This window comes from Oncorhynchus gorbuscha, linkage group LG17 (assembly GCF_021184085.1).
Source record: "Oncorhynchus gorbuscha isolate QuinsamMale2020 ecotype Even-year linkage group LG17, OgorEven_v1.0, whole genome shotgun sequence".
NCBI classification, from domain to species: domain Eukaryota; kingdom Metazoa; phylum Chordata; class Actinopteri; order Salmoniformes; family Salmonidae; genus Oncorhynchus; species Oncorhynchus gorbuscha.
Window position 1 is genome coordinate 45770119 of NC_060189.1, and position 27333 is coordinate 45797451.

At 41.9% G+C, this 27333-nt stretch overlaps 1 protein-coding gene across 2 annotated transcripts in view; it reads left to right on the forward strand.

Moving 5' to 3' along the window:
• The first annotated feature begins 369 nt into the window (after nt 1-369).
• Nucleotides 370-27333, forward strand: part of LOC124001534 (long-chain-fatty-acid--CoA ligase 1-like) — a 44948-nt gene continuing 17984 nt past the window's right edge. Inside the window, exons 1-3 of one of the 2 annotated variants that reach the window (XM_046308385.1) lie at nt 370-463; nt 22399-22611; nt 25609-25723. In XM_046308385.1, coding sequence (XP_046164341.1) covers nt 22411-22611; nt 25609-25723 — 316 coding nt within the window. In that variant the 5' untranslated portion in view covers nt 370-463; nt 22399-22410. Of the gene's footprint in view, nt 464-19750; nt 19779-22398; nt 22612-25608; nt 25724-27333 lie in introns of those variants that run through there. The other variant, XM_046308386.1, reaches the window with a different exon arrangement.

Genomic DNA, 27333 nt, shown 5'->3' on the forward strand with positions numbered 1-27333 from the left:
GCGAGTGTCTGATAATGTGGCAAAACTGTGCTGTCAAAAACAACAAGAAATGTAATAAAATCCTAGGTTACATGAATTGCTTTGATAAAGATTGCGTTGAAATTGAACTTGGAACAAAATTGAACTTGTCTGAACAAATTTGCAGTCGAAGCATCTTTAATAAATTAATTCAAGTGGTTTGATCAAATATGATCTGAAACTCTTTTGGTGATTGAATGTGTAATTGAATAATGTGACGTAAATGAAGTGTGATGGAATGTGCAAGAAAATGTGGGTGTACGTTAACGTTCAATAGAAATTGACCAATGAAAACACGCCTTTGAAAATATTTGGGAGAAAAAATATATATTAGACAGCATCACTGATTGGCCAAGCAGCTGCTTTACGGTGAGATGCACTGTTGAGCGCTACATCCACTTTAAAGATTCTGAATGGTTCACGCCTAGGAGGCTGCTTGACACAGGTTTGTTGGCTGTTTAACTTTATGCTTTGCCTATTCAATTATATTGTTCCAGGTTTGTGCTCAATAACTATGTAAAAATAATGAATACATTGTGTTTGTTTGCACCATAACATTGATAACTGGGTCATTTAAAAAACCCACCAGTCACCATAAATCGCTCAATTTTCAAAAGGTGTAGATGACTGGTGAATTTAATCGTTTTTAAATGTAGATGACCATCATATTATCAATACAGATTACGAGATATCGCAAGCTGGATAGTCTACGGATTTTAAGACGTAGGCCTATACTCGAAACATCATGAAAACAACTGTTCTCTTTTACAGGCGTTCCCTATTTCGTAACATGCTTGGTGAATCAACACGTTGTCATTAAAATAGCTATGTCCTGTATAACTTTTTCTTCCTGTAAACTATCAACCTCTTGCGACCACAAATTGTAAAACGAAATATCAGAGGCAGTCTAGTTGAAGAAAAAGGTCGTATGAGGAAATAGTACGTTTTGTGCGACACTCAACTTTGTTTCGAAACGTTTATTAGCGTGATGCGCGCTGTTAGGACTTGTGAAAAGAGCCCGAATGACGCCATTGTTAGTTAGTTAGCTAATATTGCAATACAAGTCTAAAAGGAGACAAGGTATTCATTGTCAAACTCGTGTTGCGGCATCTCCCGCCTTGTCATTTGTATCGAGACTGTTTGCTGAGATGCTATCAGTGATTGTCGAAAAATATTCTTGTGCTTAAAAAAAACTATTTAAACAAGCAATATAAAATACTATTTCCATTAGTAAAGCAAAAACGATAGGTTACTCCGAAATGGAAATACTTTTGATTTGGGGATTAAAAGTCATTTTTATCACGTTGCATTTACATGGAAAGTGTGATACCCGTTGACGTGATCAGGTTCTGTTGAAATTGCAATGTAGTAATATATTTTCATGGAGTAGCTTGTTGCATATTAATGCTGCATTTGGCCTACTCCGGTCTTGATTAAATTTTTCAAAGGAAGGTTTATTTTTGCTCTTGCTAAACAGTTCATAAGCGTTAACCTTAGTACAGGTGGCAAGAGAAATTTAGACCTATTGGTGTTACTAAATCGTCAATGTTCTTTGCCAGAAATCTAATGCACACTTTCTTAACCCTGCCCAGGCCAGCTCAGGGTGGCTACAAGTTCACAGCTATTTCAAAGACTTACACTTGTTACCAATGGTTGTAGCCTACTCATTAAGCCCAAGTTCAAATAATTACGGGTGCCTTTGGAACTTGGTTGGCTAGAACACCTGAACATTTGACGTTTATAAGCTAGGCCTATACCTGGCTCAATGTGGCACATCAGACAACCACAGAGGAATTGTGTGGAATGTTGCCTGGAGTCTGTTTTTGACATTGACTTACTGAGTGTGCTGGTTTTAACTGCCTCTCGTTGACAATATTCTTGAGATGTGAACCCTTTTTCACTGGATTGGTCTGCCATGTGGTTATCATGTGGAGTTGCATTTTTTCATATACTACAAAGGGGAGAGCATTTTGTCAGTGCATTACAGTACTGCTGATGACCTGTCAGGTTTAGGTGAATGTCTCTTAATGACTACAACCCCCAGGGGCAGTGTGTTCCTGAAACTCTGTAGTAGTCTGCATTATAAAAAAAAGTTGCCATCTAAGGGGGAGTGGTGGCATGCCCCCCTGCAAAAATGTTTGCCCTTCAAAATCAGATTTAGTTGAATCTGATTCACCCCAATTTTTTAGTCAATTAAGTAGATGCCTTAAAAGTAGGCAGCTGGCGCTTATGGAACACATGGAAGGTCTCACCTGTGAGTTTCAGTGAGGTGATATGTTCACAATGTCGCAGATAGAAGTGTAACAAATACAGGTAACGTGGATTCTTATTCTACTTGACAGACAACCATCTCTGTTCTACTCTATGCTTTTATATATGAACGTATCTGTAACGCTGCACCATCCTGAACCGGTCCCAGTTTACACCCATTCATCATCCAGCCAGGTTGTGTGCCACTTGTTGCCTGGTTCCCAATCCCACCCTAGGTTTTTTTGACTAAAAGGTCCTAGATCTGGTCTGAAACCAACCCCTATGGAACCTTTCTTTAGTAGCATGCATTCATGTCTTTGAATTAATGTCAAATGCAGATATGAACGGATGTGTTGACTGACAACCATGTGGCAACTTCTACAGAAGATCTTCACATGCCTTTTACTATATATTACAAATGTATTCTGCTACGAAGTCTGGTTCGTATTTGCCTATGTTACATCTCTCCAAATGTGCCGCAAAATGGTGCCGACAGAGGGCTGCTTCGCTTCTAGTCCTTAGGAAACTTTGCAGTATTGTTTTTTTTATGTATTTCTTACATTGTTAGCCCAGAATCTTGTTACATAGAGCTGGGAAGAATTAGATATCAGAGCGGTGTCAACTTACCAGCACTATGACCAGGAATACGACTGTTCTGAAGTGGATCCTTTGTCCGGACTACCCAGGGAATTTGAGATGATTCCAGAGGCTGATCCAAAACAATGCCGCCAGAGAAGAGGTAGACGGAGCGGTCTTCTGGTCAGACTTTGAAGGCGCGCACACCACCCACCGCTTTCAAGTGCATTTCTTGCGAATGTCTCTAGATGACTGTTCTGCCTTATTATTATTATTGGACCATGCTGGTCATTTTATGAACATTTGAACATCTTGGCCATGTTCTGTTATAATCTCCACCCGGCACAGCCAGAAGAGGACTGCCCCCCCATAGCCTAGTTCCTCTAGGTTTCTTCCTAGGTTTTGGCCTTTTCTATGGGGTTTTTCCTAGCCACCGTGCTTCTACACCTGCATTGCTTGCTATTTGGGGTTTTAGGCTGGGTTTCTGTACAGCACTTTGAGATATCAGCTGATGTACGAAGGGCTATATAAATAAATTTGATTTGAGATGATAAAGGTAGATGACATTAGGGCAAGGGTTGCTTTCCAGAGACATCAGGGATTGTAACATACACTGTTTCGCAGAAAATGACTCTCTGGATATGCTGTCGGAGTCGATACAGCCACTTGGATTCTTTGTACATTGCGCCGACAGGAATAAACATTTCTCCGGAGTCATTATAACTCGTTTTTCAACCCCTCCACAAATTTCTTGTTAACAGACTATAGTTTTGGCAAGTCGGTTAGGACATCTACTTTGTGCATGACAAGTAATTTTTTTTTACAATTGTTTTCAGACAGATTATTTCACTTAAAATTCACTGTCACAATTCCATTGGGTCAAGTTTACATGCACTAAGTTGACTGCCTTAACAGCTTAAATTCCAGTAAATGTTGTCATGGCTTTAGAAGCTCTGATAGGCTAATTGACATTTGAGTCAATTGGAGGTGTGCCTGTGGATGTATTTCAAGGCCTACCTTCAAACTCCTTGCCTCTTTGCTTGACATCATGGGAAAATCAAAAGAAATCAGCCAAGTCCTCAGAAAAAAATGGTAGACCTCCACAAGTCTGCTTGATCCTTAGGAGCAATTTCCAAACACCTGAAGGTACCACGTTCACCTGTATAAACGCCACGGGACCATGTAGCCGTCATACCACTCAGGAATGAGACTCGTTCTGTGTCCTAGAGATGAATGTGCTTAGGTGCGAAATGTGCATATCGATCTCAGAACAGCAGCAAAAAGGACCTTGTGAAGATGCTGGAGGAAACGGGTAAAAAAGTATCTAATATCCACAGTAAATCGAGTCCTATATTGACATAATGTGAAAGTCCTCTCAACAAGGAAGAAGCCACTGCTCCAAAACAGCCATTTAAAAAAATCCAGACTACGGTTTGCAACTGCACATGGGGACAAAGATTGTACTTTTTTGGAGAAAGGTCCTCTGCTCTGATGAAACAAAAATAGAACTGTTTGGCCATAATTACAATTGTTATGTTTAGAAGAAAAAGGGGATGCTTGCAAGCTGAAGAACACTATCCCAAACATGAAGCATGGGGGTGGCAACATGTTGTGGTGCTTTGCTGCAGGAGGGACTGGTGCACTTCACAAACTAGATGCCATCATGAGGGAGGAAAATTGTGGATATATTGAAGCAACATCTCAAGACATCAGTCAGGAAGTTAAAGCTTGGTTTCAAATGGTCAATGACCCCAAGCATACTTTCAAATTTGAGGCAAAATGGCTTAAGGACAACAAAGTCAAGGTATTGGAGTTGCCATCCCAAAATGTTTGACCCATGTTTAACAATTTAAGGCAATGCTACCAAATGCTAATTGAGTGTGTAAACGTCTGACCCACTGGGAATGTGATGAAAGAAATACAAGCTGAAATCATTCTGACATTTCACATTCTTAAAATAAAGTGGTGATCCTAAGACAGCGACTCCTTACTACGATTTAAATGTCAGGAATTGTGAAACTGAGTTTAAATTTATTTGGCTAAGGTGTATGTAAACTTACGACTTCAACTGTATCTCTCTCAACACTGGCAGGGGGAACACTTTAATATTTTTTTAAGAACTATAGATTGCCCTTTTAAACTTTTGAAAATGCTTATTTACCGTGAAGACCAGTTGATTCTATTGTAAACAGTCTAGCTCTACACTTGATTTACTGCACTTGAGACTGTTTGCGACTGGTTCAGCTTTGAACTCTGTCTTTTACCACAATCTATATTTTGTATTGAAATGTCATGTTCTAGAAGGGTCCAGACACAGAAGCACACACAGAAGCACACAAAATCTTCTCTTTGTTGGGCATCATTTGAAAGACTTCTGTTCACTGATAATATATGGGAATCCATCGATTGCTAAGAGAATCCAATGTCCTGAGGATATCATTGAGGATCACAAAGTAGTGTTGAGGGATTTAGTGCTTTACTTTTTTTGTATTTTTTTTAGGTCTTCGGTCTCAATATAATTTAAAACATTAAATCTAATCTCTGCTCAGGCAGTAACAGTCTGCCTGTCAGACCTAACCTTATCTATTCACTCCCCATACGGCATTTTAGCTAGCCTGCTTAAGTAGACTATGCTTCAGAGCTGTCTGACAATCATTTGACTAGTTCTTCAAAGTACATATTTTGTCCCTTTGTTGTACATTCCTCATGCGTTCTGTATCTGTCCAGAGATCTGTATATAATGACGAGATGCTCATGTTGTCAACATAACAATGGGGGCCGTGGTCCCAAAGGTGGGAAGGCAGGCAACAAGCTTACATCCAATGAAACACATTGGGTTTATTTAGGACAGATTTTGCAGAGGTTTCCTCTCTCTTCGCCTCTTCCCGTCTGATCCATCTTCGTCAGCCAGAAACCAAAACGGAAGCAATGGGTTATTGTAGTTAATTACCACGTTTCTGAGAAACTAGGTGGAATATTAAAGCAGGAAGCGTCAGTGACTCGGTCAATCAGAAATTGGTCAGACGAAGCAGCTGCTTAGCTACACGACTGTTTTGCTAGCACAGACTGGAATATGCTCCAGGATTTTTCCGATGTCATTGAGGAGTACACCACATCAGTCATTGGCTTCATCAATAAGTGCATCGATGTCGTCCCCACAGTGACCTTGTACATACCCCAACCAGAAGTCATGGATTACAGGCAACATTTGCACTGAGCTAAAGGGTAGAGCTGCTGCTTTCAAGGAGCATGGCTTTCAAACTATTAGACTACAAATGGAAGCACAGCCGAGAGCCGCCCAGTGACATGAGGGCATCAGCTGTTCCGGAAGACTGATCCCGTTCTCCGTAGCCATGTGAGCAAGACCTTTTAAACAACATTCACAAGGCCGCATGGCCAGACAAATTACCAGGACGTCTACTCCGAGCATCCGTTGGCTTGTGTCTTCACTGACATTTTCAACCTCTCCCTGTCCGAGTCTGTAATACCAACATGTTTCAAGCAGACTACCATAGTCCCTGCCTAAATGACTACCGACCCGTAGCACTCATCTGAAGCCGTGAAGTGCTTTGAAAGGCTGGTCCTGACTCACATCAACACCATTATCCTAAACTCTAGACCTGCCCCAATTTAACAATTTGGGCAGATTGCATCTGCTGCATTTCCTTCTGACCTGTGTAAAATATGATTATAAAACAATTCATAACTTTTTTCAATTGAATGATTCTGTGCCCAAATCATGCTTTAATAGCCTATTTTGAATACTTTATTTACATCTGTGTAGACTGGATTAGGCTATATAATTTTGGCACTTTTTAAAAATTCAATTTACTTTAGGAAAAGCTTCTTCTAGCCTTATGCATGCGCTGCCTATGCTTACATATGAAAAACGTAACCTCATTCGTTATTTGAGTTAAGGCTTCGGATTCCATCCGTTTCTTAGGCCATTCTAAATGCATTTTTAAAAATCCATCCATAGGCTATATGTAAGGACCATATTAAATTAAGAATAGTCTGATGGGTGAGAATATTATCAAGTGCTTGTTAAATTGTGAATGAGAGACTGAAGTGTGTGCAGCCTCTGCAAGAAGCAGAGCTTGGGCCTTTCTTCAAATCATCATTAGTCTCCATGCAGGCTTTAAGTATATACAAAAAAATCTAAACGTATAGCCTAACATTTATCACAACTGAAGTTTCATAAAGAACTCTAAATGAAGCCAGTAGGAGGACCTGTTTCTTTCGTTAATTGCTCAACACAGAATAGCCGCACGTGTGCGCTCCCTCGGAAATCATTTGAAGAGAATATCTTTTCTATTCAGCTGTGTTTAATTGTATTCCTCATACTGTAAAATAGTGCCACAGAATTCTAAGTAAACCTTGTCTGCTAAATGGACTAGTGTAGCCCACAGCCAGATCGGGCCTAACATAAATTAAACTCAGAATATGCAATTCTGTTCTTCTGAAATGGACTAGTTTCTTTAAACCTTTCCTAAAATAAATAATGGATTTATTGTGATTGTGTAGACTGTAGTCCTCCCATGAGCCCCTTTCCATTTAACCAGCATCCTCACCCACTGAGCACTGACTGACACCGGATGTCCATGGACATTAAAATTTGGTCAATCCGCCCTGGCCTTGATTTTTAACGTCCACAGTCGTCAGGACCGGCCTTCATTTGGTCCAACAGACGTCCATTCAGATTTGGACCGGACCTAATCTGAAACAATAATAGATGTCTGTTTCACAAGTTTGCAGAGTACCGTAAAGAAAAGTAGAGAATTGTGAAGCAGAGTACAGGAAAGGGTTTAGTACTGTACTGTCTCGTATAGCACACATTAGAGCACACAAGTGGGTTAAACTACTGTGTGTATACTCTGCTTTGCTCTACTGTGCTGTACTTAGAAGTCACACGTTTGGACATCAAAGATTGGTACAGATTTGGTCCGGACCAACAATTCTGTTTTGTGGCGCTCATTAAAATAATACAGAATGTGTAGAATAATACCCACATATGCAAAGGGGATATTGCCTACTTCTAGCTTGGTGTACCTATTTAGGATACATGTCCAAGATGGCGTAACAGTGAAGACCCTTCTCGATTTTTATTTTATTTGATTATACCTTCCGGTAACTTGCCTCACCCAATGTGATACGGAATCAATATTATTTTCAATTTTAGAACACATTCAAGAATCTCCAGAAGCTAACCAGCTAATTAGCTATTTAGTCATTGTTAGCCACTGCTAGTGTCTTACGTTCTGCACAGATACCAACCCTGTTTTTAGCCTGGATAATACTCGCCTGTCTACCAATATCGGACTGTCTCTCCACAACGCCGGATTCCTGCCGTAATCCCTGGACCACTACTTCTGACCTTCACAGCTAGCTTTCACTCACCGTGGCACCCAGTACCGAAGCGATTCCCTGAGGCCCACCTTCCGGCCTATTCAGCTTTTCACCCGAACCCCACTCATGCATTGCTCAAGCTCAAAACTCCACCGGTTCCTTGCTGTAAACTCTGGACCTTGGCACCGGATCACCGCTGCTACCGATTGGATATAGTGGCCACTGCCATGAACTCAGGCTGTGTGTAGTTAATCCAACCCGCTCTGCCTAGTCATCGCCATTTTACCTGCGGTTGTGTTGTCTCGTGTTGCCTCACTGTATGTCTCAAATGTCAATATGCCTTGTATACTGTTCAGGTTAGTTATCATTGTTTTAGTTTACAATGGACCCCCTAATTCCACTCTTCATACTTCCTATGTCCCACCTCCCACACATGCGGTGACCTCACCCATTACAACCAGCATGTCCAGAGATACAACCTCTCTTATCATCACCCAGTGCCTGGGCTTACCTCCGCTGACCAGTTTTGATAGCCTTTAGCCGCACCCTCATCCTACTCCTCTGTTCCTTGGGTGATGTGGAGGTAAACCCAGGCCCTGCATGTCCCCAGGCATCCTCATTTGTTGACTTCTGTGATCGAAAAACCCTTGGTTTCATACATGTCAACATCAGAAGCCTCCTCCCGAAGTTTGTTTTACTCACTGCTTTAGCACACTCTGCCAACCCTGATGTCCTTGCTGTGTCTGAATCCTGGCTTAAGGCCACCAAAAATTCTGATATTTCCATACCCAACTAACATTTTCCGTCAAGATAGAACTGCCAAAGGGGGAGGAGTTAGCCTGCAAAGTTCTGTCATACTTTCCAGGTCCATACCCAAACAGTTCGTACTTCTAATTTAAAAAAAAAAATCTTCAGAATTTGTTCTGTTAGGTGACCTAAACTGGTATATGCTTAACACCCTGGCAGTCTAACAATCTAAGCTAGATGCCCTCAATCTCACACAAATCATCAAGGAACCCACTAGGTACAACTCTAAATCTGTAAACAAATACACCTCCGCTGTCTTCAATCAGGATCTCAGCGACCACTGCCTCTGCCTGTATCCGCTACGGGTCCGCAGTCAAACGACCACCCCTAATCACTGTCAAACGCTCCCTAAAACACTTCTGCGAGCAGGCCTTTCTAATCGACCTGGCCCAGGTATCCTGGAAGGACATTGATCTCATCCCGTCAGTTGGAGATGCCTGGTCATTCTTTAAAAGTAACTTCCTCACCATCTTAGTTAAGCATGCTCCGTTCAAAAAATGCAGAACTAACATATATAGCCCCTGGTTGACTCCAGAACTGACTGCCCTTGACCAGCACACACGTTCTGTGGTGGACTGCAATAGCATAGAATAGTCCCTGCGATATGCAACTATTCAGGGAGGTCAGGAACCAATACACGAAGTCAGTCAGGAAAGCAAAGGCGAGCCTTTTTAAGCAGAAATTTGCATTCTGTAGCTCTAACTCCAAATAGTTCCGGGACACTAAAGTTCATGGAGAACAAGAGCACTTCCCAGCTGCCCACTGCACTGAGGCTAGGTAAAACGGTCACCACCGATAAATCCATGATAATTGAACATTTCAACAAGCATTTCTCAATGGCTAGCCATGCCTTCCTCCTGGCTACTCCAACCTCTGCCAACAGCAACAGCCCCCCCCGCAGCTACTTGCCCAAGCCTCCCCAGCTTCTCCTTTACCCAAATCCAGAGCAGATTTTCTGAAAGAGCTGCAGAACCTGGACCCGTACAAATCAGCTGGGCTTGACAATCTGGACCCTCTATTTCTAAAACTATCCGCCGCCATTGTCGCAACCCCTATTACCAGCCTGTTCAACCTCTCTTTCATATCGTCTGAGATCCCCCAAGGACTGGATTGCTTCCGCGGTCATCCCCCTCTTTAAAGGGAGAGACACCCTAGACCCAAACTGCTACAGACCTATATCCATCCTGCACTGCCTAAGGTCTTCGAAAGCCAAGTCAACAAACAGATCACTGACCATCTCGAATCCCACTGTGCAATCTGGTTTCCAAGCTGGTCACAGGTGTACCTCAGCCACGCTAAAGGTACTAAACGATATCATAACCGCCATCGATAAAAGACAGTACTGTGCAGCCGTCTTCATCGACCTGGCCAAGGCTTTCGACTCTGTCAATCACCATATTTTATCGGTAGCCTCGGTTTTTCTAATGACTGCCTTGCCTGGTTCACCAACTAATTTGCAGACAGAGTTCAGTGTGTCAAATCAGAGGGCATGTTGTCTGGTCATCTGGCAGTCTCTATGGGGGTGCCACAGGGTTCAATTATTGGGCAGACTCTTTTCTCTGTATACATCAATGTTGCTCTTGCTGCTGGCGATTCCCTGATCCACCTCTATGCAGACTACACCATTCTGTATACTTCTGGCCCTTCCTTGGACACTGCTACCTAACCTCCAAACGAGCTTCAATGCCATACAACACTCCTTCCGTGGCCTCCAACTGCTCTTAAACGCTAGTAAAACCAAATGCATGCTTTTCAACCGTTCGCTGCCTGCACCCGCACGCCCGACTAGCATCACCACCCTGGATGGTTTCGACCTAGAATATGTGGACATCTGTAAGTACCTAGGTGTCTGGCTAGACTGTAAACTCTCCTTCCAGACTCCTATCAAACATCTCCAATCCAAAATCAAATCTAGAATCTGATTTCTATTTCGCAAAGCCTTCGCACGCCGTAAAACTGACCCAATTTACCTACCTCATCCCCATACTGTTTTTATTTATTTCTCTGCTCTTTCGCACACCAGTATCTCTACCTGCACATAACCATCTGATCATTTATCACTCCAGGGTTAATCTGCAAAATTGTTATTCACCTAGCTCATGCCTTTTGGAAAATGTATATAAACTTTCTTTTTTTTATTGAGTTGTTCATTGTTCCATGTCTAACTGTCTGTTCACACTTCTATGCTTTATCTTGGCCAGGTCGCAGTTGTAAATGAGAACTTATTCAACTAGCCTACCTGGTTAAATAAAGGTGAAATGACGAGAATGGCATTCATAGCCATCATAATGAAATTCTGTGTAGTATAGATCAGGGTCCCAATTCAATTAACAAAAGCCATTTTATTTGTAGTTAAATTTTAAAAAATAACTCTAATAGCTGACACGTCATTCTTTTTGCAGACTTATTTTTCTTAATTTGGAGCAGATATTTAAGAGTTTATGGGAAACATGGTCACGGGATTTTACCAAACTGCATCGGCACAGTTCTTCCAGTAAATGTATTTTTGTAACAATTTCTGTGTAAATTAAGTAGTCCTTGTGCGTGGCGTTGATTGGTTCGTTACCTTGTTTGCCATACGTTTTTAAGTCACAACGCAATGCTGTAACACGGGTTGCTGCGACTCACAGACTAATTTCTCCACTCTACAAATCTGTGATTATCATGTGGCGCATTGGAGGATTCTTGTCCTGTCAGCTTTGAAGTACAATGACAGCATTCATACCAAGCCATTCAAGGAAATCTGGAAATGGAGGCTTGTGGTGTGGGGTAGAACTCTTGGTCCTCTCTCGCTGTCGTCTCAAATGTTCAGAGTATCTCACATGAGAATCTAGCATTTTCTACTACAGATTACGGAGCTCTCTCACCGCACTCTGTGGAACCGGGCCAAGGGCGCACTGCCTCACCGCTGCGATCCGCCTGCTCTGCCTGTCTTTGGCAGGCGTTACTTTTACTGAGAGCCCCACTCCGTTGAGCGGGAAGTTGGTGCTAAACTTTCTTTAAACGGCTAAATGAGCTAAAACTGAGATTAAGGGTATTTAAAACAATTTAACCATTGATGGAAAGTATTGAGTTTGTAGCATTTCAGTATAATGGCGTGGTGATTTAAAATGTTTGCGGGAATTTTTATAGGGACTATAGAATTGTAAATACAGAATGTATAGCCACATTGGCATCAGAAAATCAAACTTAAGTTGTCACGTGCCGAATAATGTATACGGTAAGGTTTAGACCTTAGCGTGAAATGCATACTTACAAGCCCTTAACCAACAGTGCTGTTCAATAATAGTTAAGAAAATATCTACCAAATAAACTAGAGTAAAACAATAAGGCTATATACAGGGGGTACCGAGTCAGTGTGGGGGTAGAGGTTAGTCGAAGTAATTTGTACATGTAGTTAAGGGTGAAGTTGCTGCATAGATGATAAACAGCAGTGTGCAAAAGAAATGGAGGGGGGGGTCAATGTAAATAGTCCGGTGGCCATTTTTATTATTTGTTCAGCAGTCTTATGGCTTTGTGGTAGCTGTTAAAAGGGGCCTTTTGGTTCTAGACTTGGTGCTCCTGTACCGCTTGCTGTGCTGTAGCAGAAAGTCGATGACTTGGTTGACTGGAGTCTCTGACCATTTTTTGGGGGGTGTTTTGCTTTGACAAAGCCTATTATGCATGTCTTGGATGGCAGGAAGCTTGGCCCCAGTGATGTACTGGGCCATACGCACTACCCTCTGTAGTGCACTACCCTCTGTAGTGCACTACCCTCTGTAGTGCACTACCCTCTGTAGTGCACTACCCTCTGTAGTGCACTACCCTCTGTAGTGCCTCTTCCAGTTCAAATTGAGCAATCGCTGTTCTGATATCCAGAAGTTATTTTCGGTTATGCGTAGCCAGAGTGCTGTGAACCGTTGATGTAAAAAAAAAATGGCTATAAATAAAATATTTGGTTCACCACTGGATGCCAAATTGTATCCTGTAACACTATGTATTTTTGAACTGAGGTATCAACCGAACCGTGACACAAACTATTAATGAACTGACACATGCATCTAGTAAACCTTTGCACCCCTACATTTTATTTGAATGAAAAGACAGCAGGTTTGACCCTTTGTTTATGAAGCTAGATGTAGAGCGATGCGTAGCGAAAGCTAGTATTCTCTTAATGATCATGATTATAAATGGCTTTTTGACAAACACACATGCAGTTTAAAATTAAACGAGGTGAAAATTGGGTCTGATGTATTAATTTTCCTCTGCCATGTTTTTAGGATTCATAGCCCAGACTCAGATTCTTAGGTGCAATCTAAATGTGCTGACCCTGGTTTTGTTTGTAAATGGGAATGATGGATCTTGGCAAATAAAAGGATTGTACTTTCTTTCGTTTTGGGTGCTCATATCCCAAAATTCAAAACTGTGGCACCATCAGTACTAACAGTGGTTGACTCTGCAGTGCAGAGTGATGGTCCGAGCCTCATGGAGTCTTGACAGACTATGGGTAGGTTAATAAAGCCTGTTCCCATATGTTTGCGCTACATTTATGCATGAACATAAGAGTTGGAAAGACTGCACAAACAGATCTGGGACTGGGCTAAGGGTACTAACTGTCATTAGGTCCTGTTGACAGGGCTGAGAGGCTGCAGTCACCAAGCCATACCTGCAGTGCGGACAACCTTGGCTCCACTTCACCCTGTCCCTCCCAATGTCCCAATTCTATATGACCCTGTACAGTGAGGACATGTTTCTGAGCGTGGTTGATTTCCTCAGGGGTCACCTGGTGTCCTGAAAGCAGCCCTCCCACAAGTCACCTTTGTGTACAAAGCGGAGTGGGAATTGAGGGTGAGAGGTGACACTGCGTCCGTGTGGAGCTAATTATCGCAGATTGATCCTTTGGCAGTAACTTCCACCTCCTCCGCACCCTACACTCAGTCCACAGCTGGCCACCTCAGTCACGCTAGTCTAGATTTATTTCACTGAAAGGGAGCAGGGAGGTCATTCTGTTAGGCTTCCCCAACGTGTGTGTCATATGTTAACAACTTTATGAATAGAATTACAATCCCCCTGCCCCTTTACCACAACATCTTCCAGGGCTATTTGTAGCTAATGTTGAATTATCAATGAGGCATCTGTGCTTAACAAATCATAACACTCACGTGAACACAGCCTATTCAATAACTGAATAGTGCATGGCAGTTTCAAACAAAATGTTATTAGTCACATGCGCCTAATACAAACAGGTGTTGGTAGACCTTACAGTAAAATGCTCACTTATGAGACCTTAACCAACAGTGCAGTTAAAAATATAAAAAATCTGAATAAGAAAGTAACAAGTAATTAAAGAGCAACAGTAAAATAAAAATAGTGAGTTGAGGGGTATTTCTGTATGCCAAAGGTTGTTGCGCTAGGGTATCATACTGTGCTAATTCAGGAGTGAATCAATATGCTACAGGGATGGTGCTGCTGACGTTTTCTTCCAATTGATGGTCTTTATCACTGAGACGAAGCCTGGTGGCTTTGGTCCTGAGAATTCAAGGTGAATTTAGGAGGGGCTTTTCAGGAGGGTGCAATGTTACAGAAGTGCATTGATTTCACTAGTGATCTATTTGAATAAGATTTTATATCTGCAATTTTAAGGTTCAGAATGTCCCACTTCACTGAATACACTGTATCTAGAAGTGGATTAGCTGGTTTTGTGACAGTGTAAGCCCTCTAGGCATTTCTAACTGTAAACAACAAACTGGGCTAGAACGCTGCTTTCGCACATCTTTAGCAGCTTAAAGCTAAAGTTAACAGAATTCTTTAGAAGACTAGGGATTTTGTGTTTCTGGACCAGGCCTAGGGAGTGACAATGCCTAGCCCATTCCATCTGAAGCAAGCCTAGACTGGAGAGGTGTGTTGGTGTGTATGCGTGCCTTTTTAGACCTGGGTTTCAAGTACTTGAAAAATAATTTAAATCTGTACCCGTTTGAGCCTGCCTGGCTTGATAAACTAATAGAAAAGCCCCAAAACTTCAAATCATGCCCATCTGGCACTCCAGGCAGACTATCAAATTCTCAAAAGTGTTAATATATTTGAACCCAGGTGTGGTGCCTGTCAGTTTACCTGTTGGTCTGTCTCAGGGGAGTTGACTTGGTTCAGAATATGCTCATTCCTGAACATAAGCTTACTCAATGGAGACTTTCCATTCAATGTGTTTTGTGTCTTTAGATCTGAGTTTGACTGGGTGTGAGATGGAAACACGAGGTTTAAACTGTGGTTATGTTCAATATTTTATCATTCCTTTTTTTAGTAAGACATACTGTACTTTTCCATGTTTATAATGCATTTGTCTTATACTGCATATTGCACCACCATGCTATATATATAGATATATAGATAGATAGATATAGATAGATAGATAGATATAGATAGATAGATAGATATAGATAGATAGATAGATAGATATAGATAGATAGATAGATAGATATAGATAGATAGATAGATAGATATAGATAGATAGATAGATAGATAGATAGATAGATATAGATAGATAGATAGATAGATAGATAGATAGATAGATAGATAGATAGATAGATAGATAGATAGATAGATAGATAGATAGATAGATAGATAGATAGATAGATAGATAGATAGATAGATAGATAGATAGATAGATAGATAGATAGATAGATAGATAGATAGATAGATAGAGATAGATAGATAGATAGATAGATAGATAGATAGATATAGATAGATAGATAGATAGATAGATAGATAGATAGATAGATAGATAGATAGATAGATAGATAGATAGATAGATAGATAGATATAGATAGATAGATAGATAGAGATAGATAGATATAGATAGATAGATATAGATAGATAGATATAGATAGATAGATATAGATAGATAGATAGATAGATTAGGCACTTCTAGTAGCTTCTTAGGAAGTGTTACTGTTTCAAGTCTAATCTCTTTTTCAGATATGGGATGTCTCACTGCGTTCTCGCAGTTATAAAAAAAAATGTATACATGGCATATTTACATCGTTCGATCATCTCTAGTCCTGATCTCATTGATGTGATCTGGTATCATTGCCCTGTGATATGTGCTTTCTAGAGTTTCTAGAAAGCGCTTTCTCTGAAATTGTATACATCATAGCGAACTAACTTTTATGAAAAGGTATACTGATCTGAACAAAAATATTGTCAGTGTCTGGTGTGACCACACCTCCTTCGCATAGAGTTGATCAGGCTGTTTGTGGACTGGAATGTTGTCCCACACTCAATGGCTGTGCGAAGTTGCTGGATATTGGGGCCTCCAGAGTGGCGCAGCGGTCTAAGGCTTCACTACAGACCCGGGTTTGATCCCAGCCTGGGGCACAGCTGGTCGTGACCAGAAGACCCATGAGGCGGCGCACAATTTGGCCCAGTGTCGTCCGGGTTAGGGGAGGGTTTGGTGGGCTGGAATTTCTTTGTCCCATCGTGCTCTAGCGACTCCTTGTGGCAGGTCAGGCACCTGCAAGCTGACCTTGGTCGCCAGCTGTACGATGTTTCCTCCGTCGCATTGGTGCGGCTGGCTTCCAGGTTAAGCAAGCAGTGTGGCTTAGCAGGGTTGTTCCGCAGGACATGTGGCTCTCAACCTTCGCCTCTCCTGAGTCTGTAGGGGTGTTTCAGCGATGGGAAAAGACTGTAACTATCACGAAATTGGGGAGAAAAATGGGTAGAAATTATAACTAATTGGAACACACTGCCGTATACAATGGGTGATGTCTGTATGGATGAACTGGGACATTTTCAGCTTCCTGGAATGGTGTACAGATCCTTGCGACATGGGGCCATGCATTATGTTGATACATGAGGTGACGGTGGCAAATGAATGGCACAGCAATCGGCCTCAGGATTTCGTCACGGTATTGTCTGTAGCTTATGCCTGCCCATATCATAACCCCACCCCCACTATGGGGCACTCTGTTCCCAACATTGACATCAGAGAACTGCTTGAACACATGACGCCATGGTTCAGTTGAAACTGGGAGTGAACTGTGATGTGACTTCTCCAGTGCGCTGGTGAGCATTTGCCCACTGAAGTCTTGTATGACACCGAAGAACAGTCAGGTCAGACCCTGGTGAGAATGGCGAGCACGCACATGAGCTTCCATGATGGTTTCTGACAGTTTTGTGCAGAAGTTCTTCGGTTGTGAGAACCCACAATTTTGTCAGCTGTCTGAGTGACTGGTCTCAGATCTCACTGGTGATGAAGCCGGATGTGGAGGTCCTGGGCTTGCCTGGTTACACGTGGTTTGTGTTCGAGGTCGGTTGGATGTACTGCCAAATTCTCTAAAATGACATCGGCTACAGATCCTGGTTCGATACCGGGCTGTGTTGCAGCTGGCCGTGACCAGGAGAGCCATTTGGCCCAGCGTCGTCTGGGTTAGGGAGGGTTTTGCCGGCCGGCATGTCCTTGTCCCATCGCGCTCTAGCGTCTCCTGTGTCGGGCACATGCATGCTGACATGGTCGCCAGGTGTACCGTTTTCTCCATCACATTGGTGCGGCTGGCTTCTGTGTCAAGGAGCAGTGTGCGTGTTTCAGAGGACACACAGCTCTCTACCTTCGCCTCTCCCGAGTTTGTACGGGAGTTTCAGTGAAAGGACCAGACTAACTACCAAAAAGGGGGTAAAATTATGGCAGCGGCTTATGGAAGAAAAACCATAAGAGATACAACTCTGGTGGCCATTCCTGCCGTCAGCATGCCAATTGCACACTCCCTCAAAATTGGAGATCTGTGGCATTGTGTTGTGACAAAACGGCATATTTTAGTGGCCATTTTTTGTCCCCAGCACAAGGTGCTGTGTAATGATCATGCTGTTTCATCAGCATCTTGATATGCCACACCTGTCAGGTGGATGGATTATCTTGGCAAAGGATGCTCACTAACAGGGATGTAAACAAATTTGTGCACATAATTTGAGAGCAATAAAGCTTTTCTTGCACATAAACATTTTGTTTTATTACAGCTCATGAAATATGGGACTAACACTTAAAATATTGTTCAGTTCCCTTCTCATGGAAACTGTCTGTTTTATCCCCTACAGTTGTCCTGTATGTGCCTACTTTGTTTGCTGCAGCATATTCAAAACTTTAGTACTTGTTTATGCCCTGCACATTTTCAAAGTAGCCTACCATTTAACTGGAATTCCAGTCTGTTTTTACAATTTTATATTTTGAACATGGCTTAGGTTAACCGCTCTTCTTTTTAAGCAAGTTAGGAACTAAGTTATACTCTACTCTATTAGCTACTTTTACTTATCTTTAACATCACATATCCAGGGGATCTCCAAGAATGTTTCTGTATAAACCTAGCTAGTCTGACTCATGCACTTGACTTGCCCTGAAATGACTGAACCACTTTCTATTTAGCTGGGCCTGGGGGTCCAAAATCCAGCTGGATTGTGGCCCCCACACTCTTCCGTTTTCTGGCTGAGTGGGGTGACTGGTGGCCGAGCACTGCCATTGGCCTGTCATCTTCCCAGGCCTATTATGGAGGGGCTGGCTGGAGGGAGAGCAGCAGTAGAGGGTTACCTTTAGCCTGGAAACGAGTCCCAGCCAAGCCATGTGACGCCTGTGCCGTGTCCCTCTTCCCTGCTCTCCCTGGCCAGCTGAATGAGACGAGCGCACACATGCACCGCGTGTGTGTGGAGTATATACATGCATATACAGACGCTTGTATCCACACACTTCTGAGTGTGAGCAAGTTGGTATGGAAACAATGATAACAAGAGGGAGATGTCAATGGTTTTAAGTATATCGAGCATTCTGCTGTAGTTAGTTACAAACTGTTCCTTGTTTGCCCTAGTCTTAAGAATTCCACCATTTTTGTTTGACCTAAAAGGTGTTCCATATCTGGAGGTTGTTCTGTAAATACAGCAACATTTACCTCTTCCTTGTTACAATCTCTCATTTCCCTGTCACTGGCTGTGTGTGTGTGTGTGTGTGTGTGTGTGCCAAGCTACCAGTGCGGGAATGGTCTACCTAAGAGCCAGTTTACGTGAGATTAGATTCTTCGTAATTAACATGTTTCAGATGTGATGGATCTGCCATTAACATCCTGGACTAAATCCTCATCACTATGATGGGGCTTTCATGGTTAGGGCTGCCACAGTAATCGTGTAACCGACGATAATGGATGAAGACATCATTAAAATAAATATAATACGTGTTTTAATACAAAGAAATATATTTCATATTTTTTAACTTGAAGTCCAGTTAATAAAATTCTTATTTACACTCATGGCCTATTTTCCCCCCTCCCCGGCCAAACCCGGATGATGCTGGGCCAATTGTGCAGCGCCCTATGGGACTCCCGATCAGGGCCGGTTGTGACACAACCTGGGAACAAACAAGGGTCTGTAGTGATGACTCTAATGTAGTGACTGACTGAAGATGGCCAGGCATTAAAGACCAGACGTGTGGTTGAGTCCATTTCCACGGTAACATGGACTCTTTACAACGTGATGAAATGTTGCTGCTCCTTGTTTTAACTCTGTTGTAGCAAACATCAGCAAATGCATGCACCCAATGGCTTACCACAAATTGGGCACACTGTCACTTGACAGATATATATCAGCAAGTTAGGCTAGCTAACCCCAAGCTGTCAGTTTAGCTATAAGTAAACAGTCTCTGATTTGAGACTTTGGTTGCTTAGGCAACCCCCCCTGTTTGAAAGGGGGCGTCTCCCTACTATTCATAGTTGTGAGGTCTACTGTAGCTTAGTCCCCTCTGGGAGCAACTGCTACTACTTCAGGGACACAAGGTAAAGGTACCTCTACTGCATGATATACAGATACAAAGCAGTTACTTTTGTCTTTTTTTTTGTGGCTATTTTTCAATGATTGTCGCATAATGTGACTATCTCAGGGTTTTTGTCACCTCTGCATTTAGCCACCTAGTTCCTAGTATTACAGCTTCAATGAACTGGAGTTTTAGTAATTGTATTCATGCTTGGAATTGATCAAGTGTAGTCATCTCATTTGGCAAGTTAAGTCGTGTGATGCGACAAACTTAATGTAAAATGATTAGTTGGAACATAATTTTGGTCAATGGAACAGGCTTTACACACACACTGATTTTGGTCTTTCTATATGGGCCACACTTTCATCCTTTATCATTATCAAATTATCTGTTAAACCTTATGCATCGCACATTTGGTTATTAATTGTGTAAGCCATTTGCTGATCGTAAAGTTATCTTCCAAGTGTGATGTTTTACTGGTCTGATATCGACAGCAGGGATCAAGTTAGAACAAAGCCTCTTGGGACATATTGCTTGAGGGATAATTTTTTAAAAAGTGTGAAGTCAAATGTAAGGCCTATGGGCAGCAGCTTAAGGGCCAAGAGACTGAACAGGTTTTTGTACCAAGGGTGGAAATGTATGTACTGAAGTGTTTTAATAATGTGATGAGACCTCTGCTTAACCTCAGGACAGCATCTGTCATTTGACGTAATCTTTATTTCAAGTCAATTTAAGGTCTATTTCAAGTGATGAATTGCTTTTTGACTCATGATTCATAACCAGGTGAAGTATTAGGTGAAAGTTTGATTAGAAATTATTCCTCCTACTAATTTTGACTCAAATGTGAACGAAGCAAGTCTTTTATATTTAGAGAATTTTTAGGCTAAATGTGACTGCCACTGTTGGAAGTCAAAATTGAGCCATCACCCTGTTGAATTAACCCTTTTCAGTCATCAATAGTGGCAGGCAGTCTGGGGACAAAGAGCATAGGGTGACCTGTTTCTCTATCGCTTTCTGATTTCTATAATTGTGCCATTTGTTATGGAGGCTGTGGGAGGACAGGATGAAGACTCTTTGAGACTGTAGTGCAGTTACCAATGGTAACTCGCCTCTGTCCTATAAAGCTCTTAAGAGCAACAGGCTCGTCAAATATTCTGTCACAATTGAACTAAAATGAGAAGTGTAGTCTTAAGTTTTAAAGACCCTTGACGGTTTTAATGCTAAAAGGTGATGTATAAACAAGTAATGCAACATTCAGTTTGGCTGACTATTGTATTGACAGAAGAGATGTTGACATTGAGAGAACATGTTGAGGTGACCTGTGACGGTCACACTGGTCTCAATGTGGCAACAGTGACTAGAGCCTCAGAACCTTGTACTATAAAATACTTCCTGAAGGTAATACTGTTATAATTTTTTTTTTTTTTTAGCAATTTCATTTTTTGCTCAAGACTTAACAAAACCAGAATCTATTTTTATTTTGTAATCTGCTCCCCAAGTGTTCCCACCTTCAATAGCGAGATTGCATACAAATGTAAGCAAGGTTTGAAAAGTTTTACTAAAATAACTGTTTGGGCTTCGTGCTCAATTTGCAATTTACAAAATATTTGTTTTTATGCTCCAGTCCCCGACGAGCCGCTCAAACAATCGACCCGCGGCTGGTTCTTGTTGGTGATCCATGCTGTAGAAAGTATCCACACCCCCTTACAGTTTTTGCATCACGCCCTGGACTATCAATCCCACCCTCTTTGCTTGGATCAATTAAACCGTGCTGTATTATGAGAACAATGCAGACTTCAAGGAAGTGTTTATACAGGGCCCTGGCCTTGTGTGCAGGGAAGAGGGGAGTCCAGTGGGCTCACTATCAAAACACTTCAAACAGGAAATGTCACCATGTCTTACTTCCCCACTAAAACGAGATGTGGCATGTGTCGGTGTGCTGATATTGTCATGGAAACCTGTGTTCAGGATTGTTTTGAGTGTCAGATTGCCTCCCTTAAGGCATTCATTATGTTTGAAAGTCAAGTGTATGGCGATGGGAAAATAATAATATAATACGAGGAGCTATATTTTCCTCCCTTGGTTTGAGGTGTTGCACTAAACCCTTTCTCTCTCATCTTGTTTACATTTCACATTAAATTTGTGGCTCTCTGTCTCAATGTTCTGAAGTGGTTTCCTCTAGTGTTATTTCCGTCAGCTGCACTGGTCTAAGATTGCATGAGATTAAGGAAGCCTACTATTACTGTCGCTTTCAGACGTCTAGTTATTGTAGGTGAGTGGACAACAAAGAGGAAGCTATTTGAGAATAATAGGACCAACCACTTTCACTAGTACCTGCTACTTTAATGTTTGCAGAACCAAGGGCTTAAGATAGTTGGCAATAGTGTAGCTCTACCCTCAACCAAAGCTCCTTGCAGTCAAACATGTCACCCAAAATGTCCTCAGTGTGCAGGGTGGGAGAAAGGAACCGAGCACTAGTCATCCTGTGGTGATTATTGCTTTCCCCTATGCTGTTCTTTAATCTCTTATATATTGATGGGGGTGCTAGGGGATGGAAATGTAACTTCTTTCTCCCTCCTGCCCAAAGACTACAGATATGTAAGTGTTACACTGTAGTTACACAGTTACACAATTCTCTCTAGACAACAGACGTGATGCAGATGCAAGCCCAGGACCTCCTGAGACAGCTGCAGATCCCAGAGCTGGAGGATGTGTGCCAGTACATGCACAGCCTGCCCGCCAACATCCTGATGGGCGTGGGCGCCCTTGCCGCCCTCACCACCTACTGGTACGCCACGCGGCCCAAGGCCCTCAAGCCGCCCTGCGACCTCAACATGCAGTCAGTGGCCATGACGGTAAGGGAATGCTTTCGTTACTTTAGTTTTATGATCAAATCCCAGGTTGCACATTTTAATGTTCCAGCACAAGTCCAAAGAGCATAGGTTTCCTTAGTTTCTAAGACAACTTGTGTAACCGCATAAGAGGAAGTGATGAGGAAATAACAGTTATGGATTTGTCAACAAAAAAAGGCTACACGTTACAAGAGAGCGGTCTATAGATGCAGCAGTCTTCATTACTGTATGGCATTGTACTTGTCCACAGTAAGTTATTATTGTGTGCTTTTCTGAAGAGTGTTCTAATGTTAACTTGGTTTAAGGAAGTTCAACAGTTGACAGTTAACATGGGTACTTTGGACAATGTGTCCCATGTGTTTTCAGACCTGTTTGTCTGCACAGGTTAATATATAGGTTAATTTTGTTAACAACACTTTGAAGCGTTGGCCCAGATTTTTCCATTTCAACTTTCAAAATATACCATCTCCATAACGGAGTAGGAGGCCAGACAACAATTGTGCTTGTCTGAGCATGTAGTCTGACTATTTACATTTTTGAGTGTCACTGAATGTCTGTGCATGAGCACCAGTACAGATTGAAGCATTTTAATAGACTCTCCTGATTTGATTGGATACCAAGTCCCTGTATTTATCTTGTTTAAGAAGTGAGATTAGTGCGTGTGTGTGAGCGCACACACCCCGGTGCTTGCAGTGGGAGGACTTGAGAAAGCTGTTCCGGCCTACGTAAACACGAAGTTCTTCGCTGTGCCAGCACTGCATTCCTCCAGTCATCTCTTATTTTTCTATGTGTGCTGACAATGAAAATGTGTAATAGAACTGCGTTGTGTGTGTGCGCGGTGTAACTAGTGTCTTTGTCCTTTCAGCCAGTCCTCTATTCGACGTACAGTAGAAAGTCATTATGCAGACAGATACTCATCATGATTCACGACTAATGGAAATGCAGGGGTGGACACCTCTTCTAGCATTTACTGCCTGTTTCTAAGTGAAGTTTTGAAATGGCCTGTTTTTCAAAAAAGTTGGAAAATGTCAAGTATTTTCTGCTTGTTTGAGAAGTAGCAGTTGCGTTGAACACGCACTACACAAACCCTAATGATTTAGTTACCCTATTCTAGATGCTGATCTTGGGTCAGTTTAGCATTTTCCATATAAATGTTCAATGTTAGGATTGGGTGAAGGAAGCTGATCCTAGATCTGTGCCTTGAGGAAACTTCACCCAGAGAGACCACAAGGATGTGACTGGGCTTGTCAGTATGGGCCCCTTCATCACCATGGCAACAGTCTAGGCTATGTTCCATTCCAGAGTATTTAGCTACAACTTGACTGGTGAAAGCGATCCTTTTAGATCTGAAAAGCAGATCTTGCCCCTTCACACTCATTCACTGTGAGGTGGAAGGTGACCAGTTTCTCTAACCTCAGCCACCCCAGGTAGGCTAGCTTTATTCAGTCATTTCAGATCCTCAAAGGGGGAATGGGCTAGGAAAACTTTCTGCAATGAAAAGCAGGCTTACTGTGTTTAGTGCAGCTGTGACCAACTTCGCAGAGCACATGGCAGTGTAGTGGAGTATATTTTTGCTCTGTGGTTCACGGCTGCAAGAATGGACTGGCCATAGGGCAATTAAGACAAATGCCAGATGGACTGGTCCATCTTATGCCTGTGGACATGTGTAAATATTTTTGCATAGAATGATCCCAGTTTGGTTAATAGTAGGGGCCTGTCATGCCAATAGTGTCCCCGTCACAATGGGATTCAACAAACTAGTATAGTCTGCTATATCAACGGTGTGACGACCTAATGATTTTTGCATCTCATTAAAGCCCAAATGACATTCTATTCATCATCGCTATGCAAACAAGGCTGGTTTCCACAGTTTGTCTTGTATTATACTTTATGCCATTTACTTTCTGTTAATATTATTTTTTGTTTCATGTCTAAGGAACCTTCAAGTAAGCATTTTGTTTGATGTATAACATGTTTTTCATACATATGACTAATAAAATGTGAACCCATGCTATTTGGAGAATGCTAACATGGGTCCTTCCGCACCCATTGTTTTGCACTAAACCATTCTGCAGCCAAGTAAATGATCTGAAATCTGTGCTGATTCTCTTGCTACATAGGATACTTTTTAGGTATCCATAAGAAAGGTCATGTGCGCGTGTGACTGAACTGCCATTATAAATATGGCACACAACCGTGTGTGTGTCAGCCTGAATTGTCTCATTTTGGCTGAAATAGGATCTGGGGAGTGCCTTTTGGATGTTCCGGCATTTCAGCAAGCTACCTAAGTGATTCCTGAGTGTAGCTGCTATGTCACTTGCAATATTTTAACACAAGGGTTACATAGAGAGCATGACAAACATAGTTACTCTCTATTTTAGCTAAGACTTGTGACATGTTAATGGTTGGTTGAGTGCAGGAAGTTAAGTGTGGTAAAAACAGTTATTGCCTTTGTTCAGACTAACCGATTTTTTCAGTTCTTTTTTTACCATGGTCCTTGGGATACACAGTGAGCAAGCATTTTTTTTTCCTGCCCAGCAGTAACACTTTAATTTCAATGGATCGAGGCCTTGATTAATTGAATCAGGTGTGTTCATACTGTGTTGGAACAAAAGCTGGCACACCCTGTGGGCCCTAAGACAAAGATTGATTAAAACTGCTCTGAGTGATAGGCAATAAATCTCCCCCCTGCAAGGACCGGTGTGGATGCATGCCTTTGTTCTAGCCAAGCAGTTACTATTCTACTAATCAGCTAATCATAACCAAATTCTTGATTGAAGATTATTTGAATTAGGTGCTTTGCTGCTTGGCTAGAACAGAAGAAGTCTGCACACACACCAGCCCTCACAGGGTAAGACTGTCCTGTCCACCCCAGTTCTAAGTGGATCAGTTATTTCAGTGGGGGGGGTGCAATTTGTTTTTTTTTTTTTTGTTTTTTTCTCCCCCATTTCAAAACATTCAAAACATTCTTAACCTAACGATGCCTCGCTCTCCTCACAGGGTGATGGTTACGTCAGGCGGTCCATTCTGAATAAAAACGACGAGCACATGACTCACTACTACAGTGACGCACGGACCATGTACGAGGTATTTCTCCGAGGCATGCGGGTGTCCAGTGAGTACTCAACCACAAACAATGTTTTTGGGGGTATCTTTTAAAAAAACATTTTTATTTAGTTGAGTTATAGACGCAAAGGACAACAGGCATGCAGAAACTGACAAAAAAAGTAAGCAACTGTATTAGTAAATCAATATTTTAGTTCATTTGAATAATATAGTTGAGAGGGAGATATACAGTTGAAGTCAGAAGTTTACATACACCTTAGTCAAATACATTAACTTTTTTCACAATTCCTGACATTTAATCCTAGTAAAAATTCCCTGTCTTAGGTCTTAGTATCACCATGTTATTTTAAGAATGTGAAATGTCAGAATAATAGTAGAGAATTATAGATTTCAGATTTATTTCATCACATTCCCAGTGGGTCAGAAGTTTACACACACTCAATTTTTATTTTTTATTGTTTAACTTGTGTCAATGTTTCAGGTAGCATTCCACGAGCTTCCTATAATAATTTGGGTGAATTTTGGCCCATTCCTCCTGACAGAGCTGGTGTAATTGAGTCAGGTTTGTAGGCCTCCAAGCTTGCACATGCTTTTTCAGTTCCGACCAAATTTTCAATAGGATGGAGGTCGGGGCTTTGTGAGGGCCACTCCAATACCTTGACTTTGTTGTCCTTAAGCCATTTTGCCACAACTTTGGAAGTATGCTTGGGGTCATTGTCCATTTGGAAGACCCATTTGTGACCAAGCTTTAACTTTCTGACTGTCTTGATGTTGCTTCAAATATATCCACATAATTGTCCGTCCTCCTCATGCCATCTAGTTTGAAGTGCACCGGTCCCTTGCGCACAAAGCACCCCCACAACCTGATGCTGCCACCCCTGTGCTTCACGGTTGGGATGGTGTTCTTCAGCTTGCAAGCATCCCCCTTTTTACTCCAACTCATAACGATGGTCATTATGGTCAAACAGTTCTATTTTTGTTTCATCAGACTAGAGGACGTTTCTCAAAGAAGTACGATCTTTGTCCCCATGTGCAGTCGCAAACCATAGTCTGGATTTTTTTAATGGAGGTTTTTGAGCAATGGCTTCCTCCTTGCTGAGCGGCCTTTCAGGTTGTCGATATAGGACTCGTTTTACTGTGGATATAAATGATTTTGTACAGTTTCCTCCAGCATCTTCCCAAGGTCCTTTGCTGCTGTTCTGGGATTGATTTGCACTTTTCGCACCAAATACGTTCATCTCTAGGAGACAGAACGTCTCCTTCCTGAGCGGTATGACAGCTGTGTGGTCCCATGGTGTTTATACTTTCGTACTTGTTAGTACAGATGAATGTGGTACCTTCATGTGCTTGGAAATTGCTCCCCAGGATTAACCAGATTGTGGAGGTCTACAATTTGTTTTCTGACGGTACTGGTACCCACTGTATATAGCCTCATTATTGTGTTTATTTTATTTCTTACTGATTTCTTTTGATTTTTTCCCATGATGTCAAGCAAAGAGGCACAGAGTTTGAAGGTAGGCCTTGAAATACAACCACGGGTACACCTCCAATTGACTCAAATCTCATGACTTTAGAAGCTTCTGATAGGCTAATTGACATCATTTATCAGAAGCTTCTGAAGTCATGACATTTTCTGGAGTTTTCCAAGCTGTTTAAAGG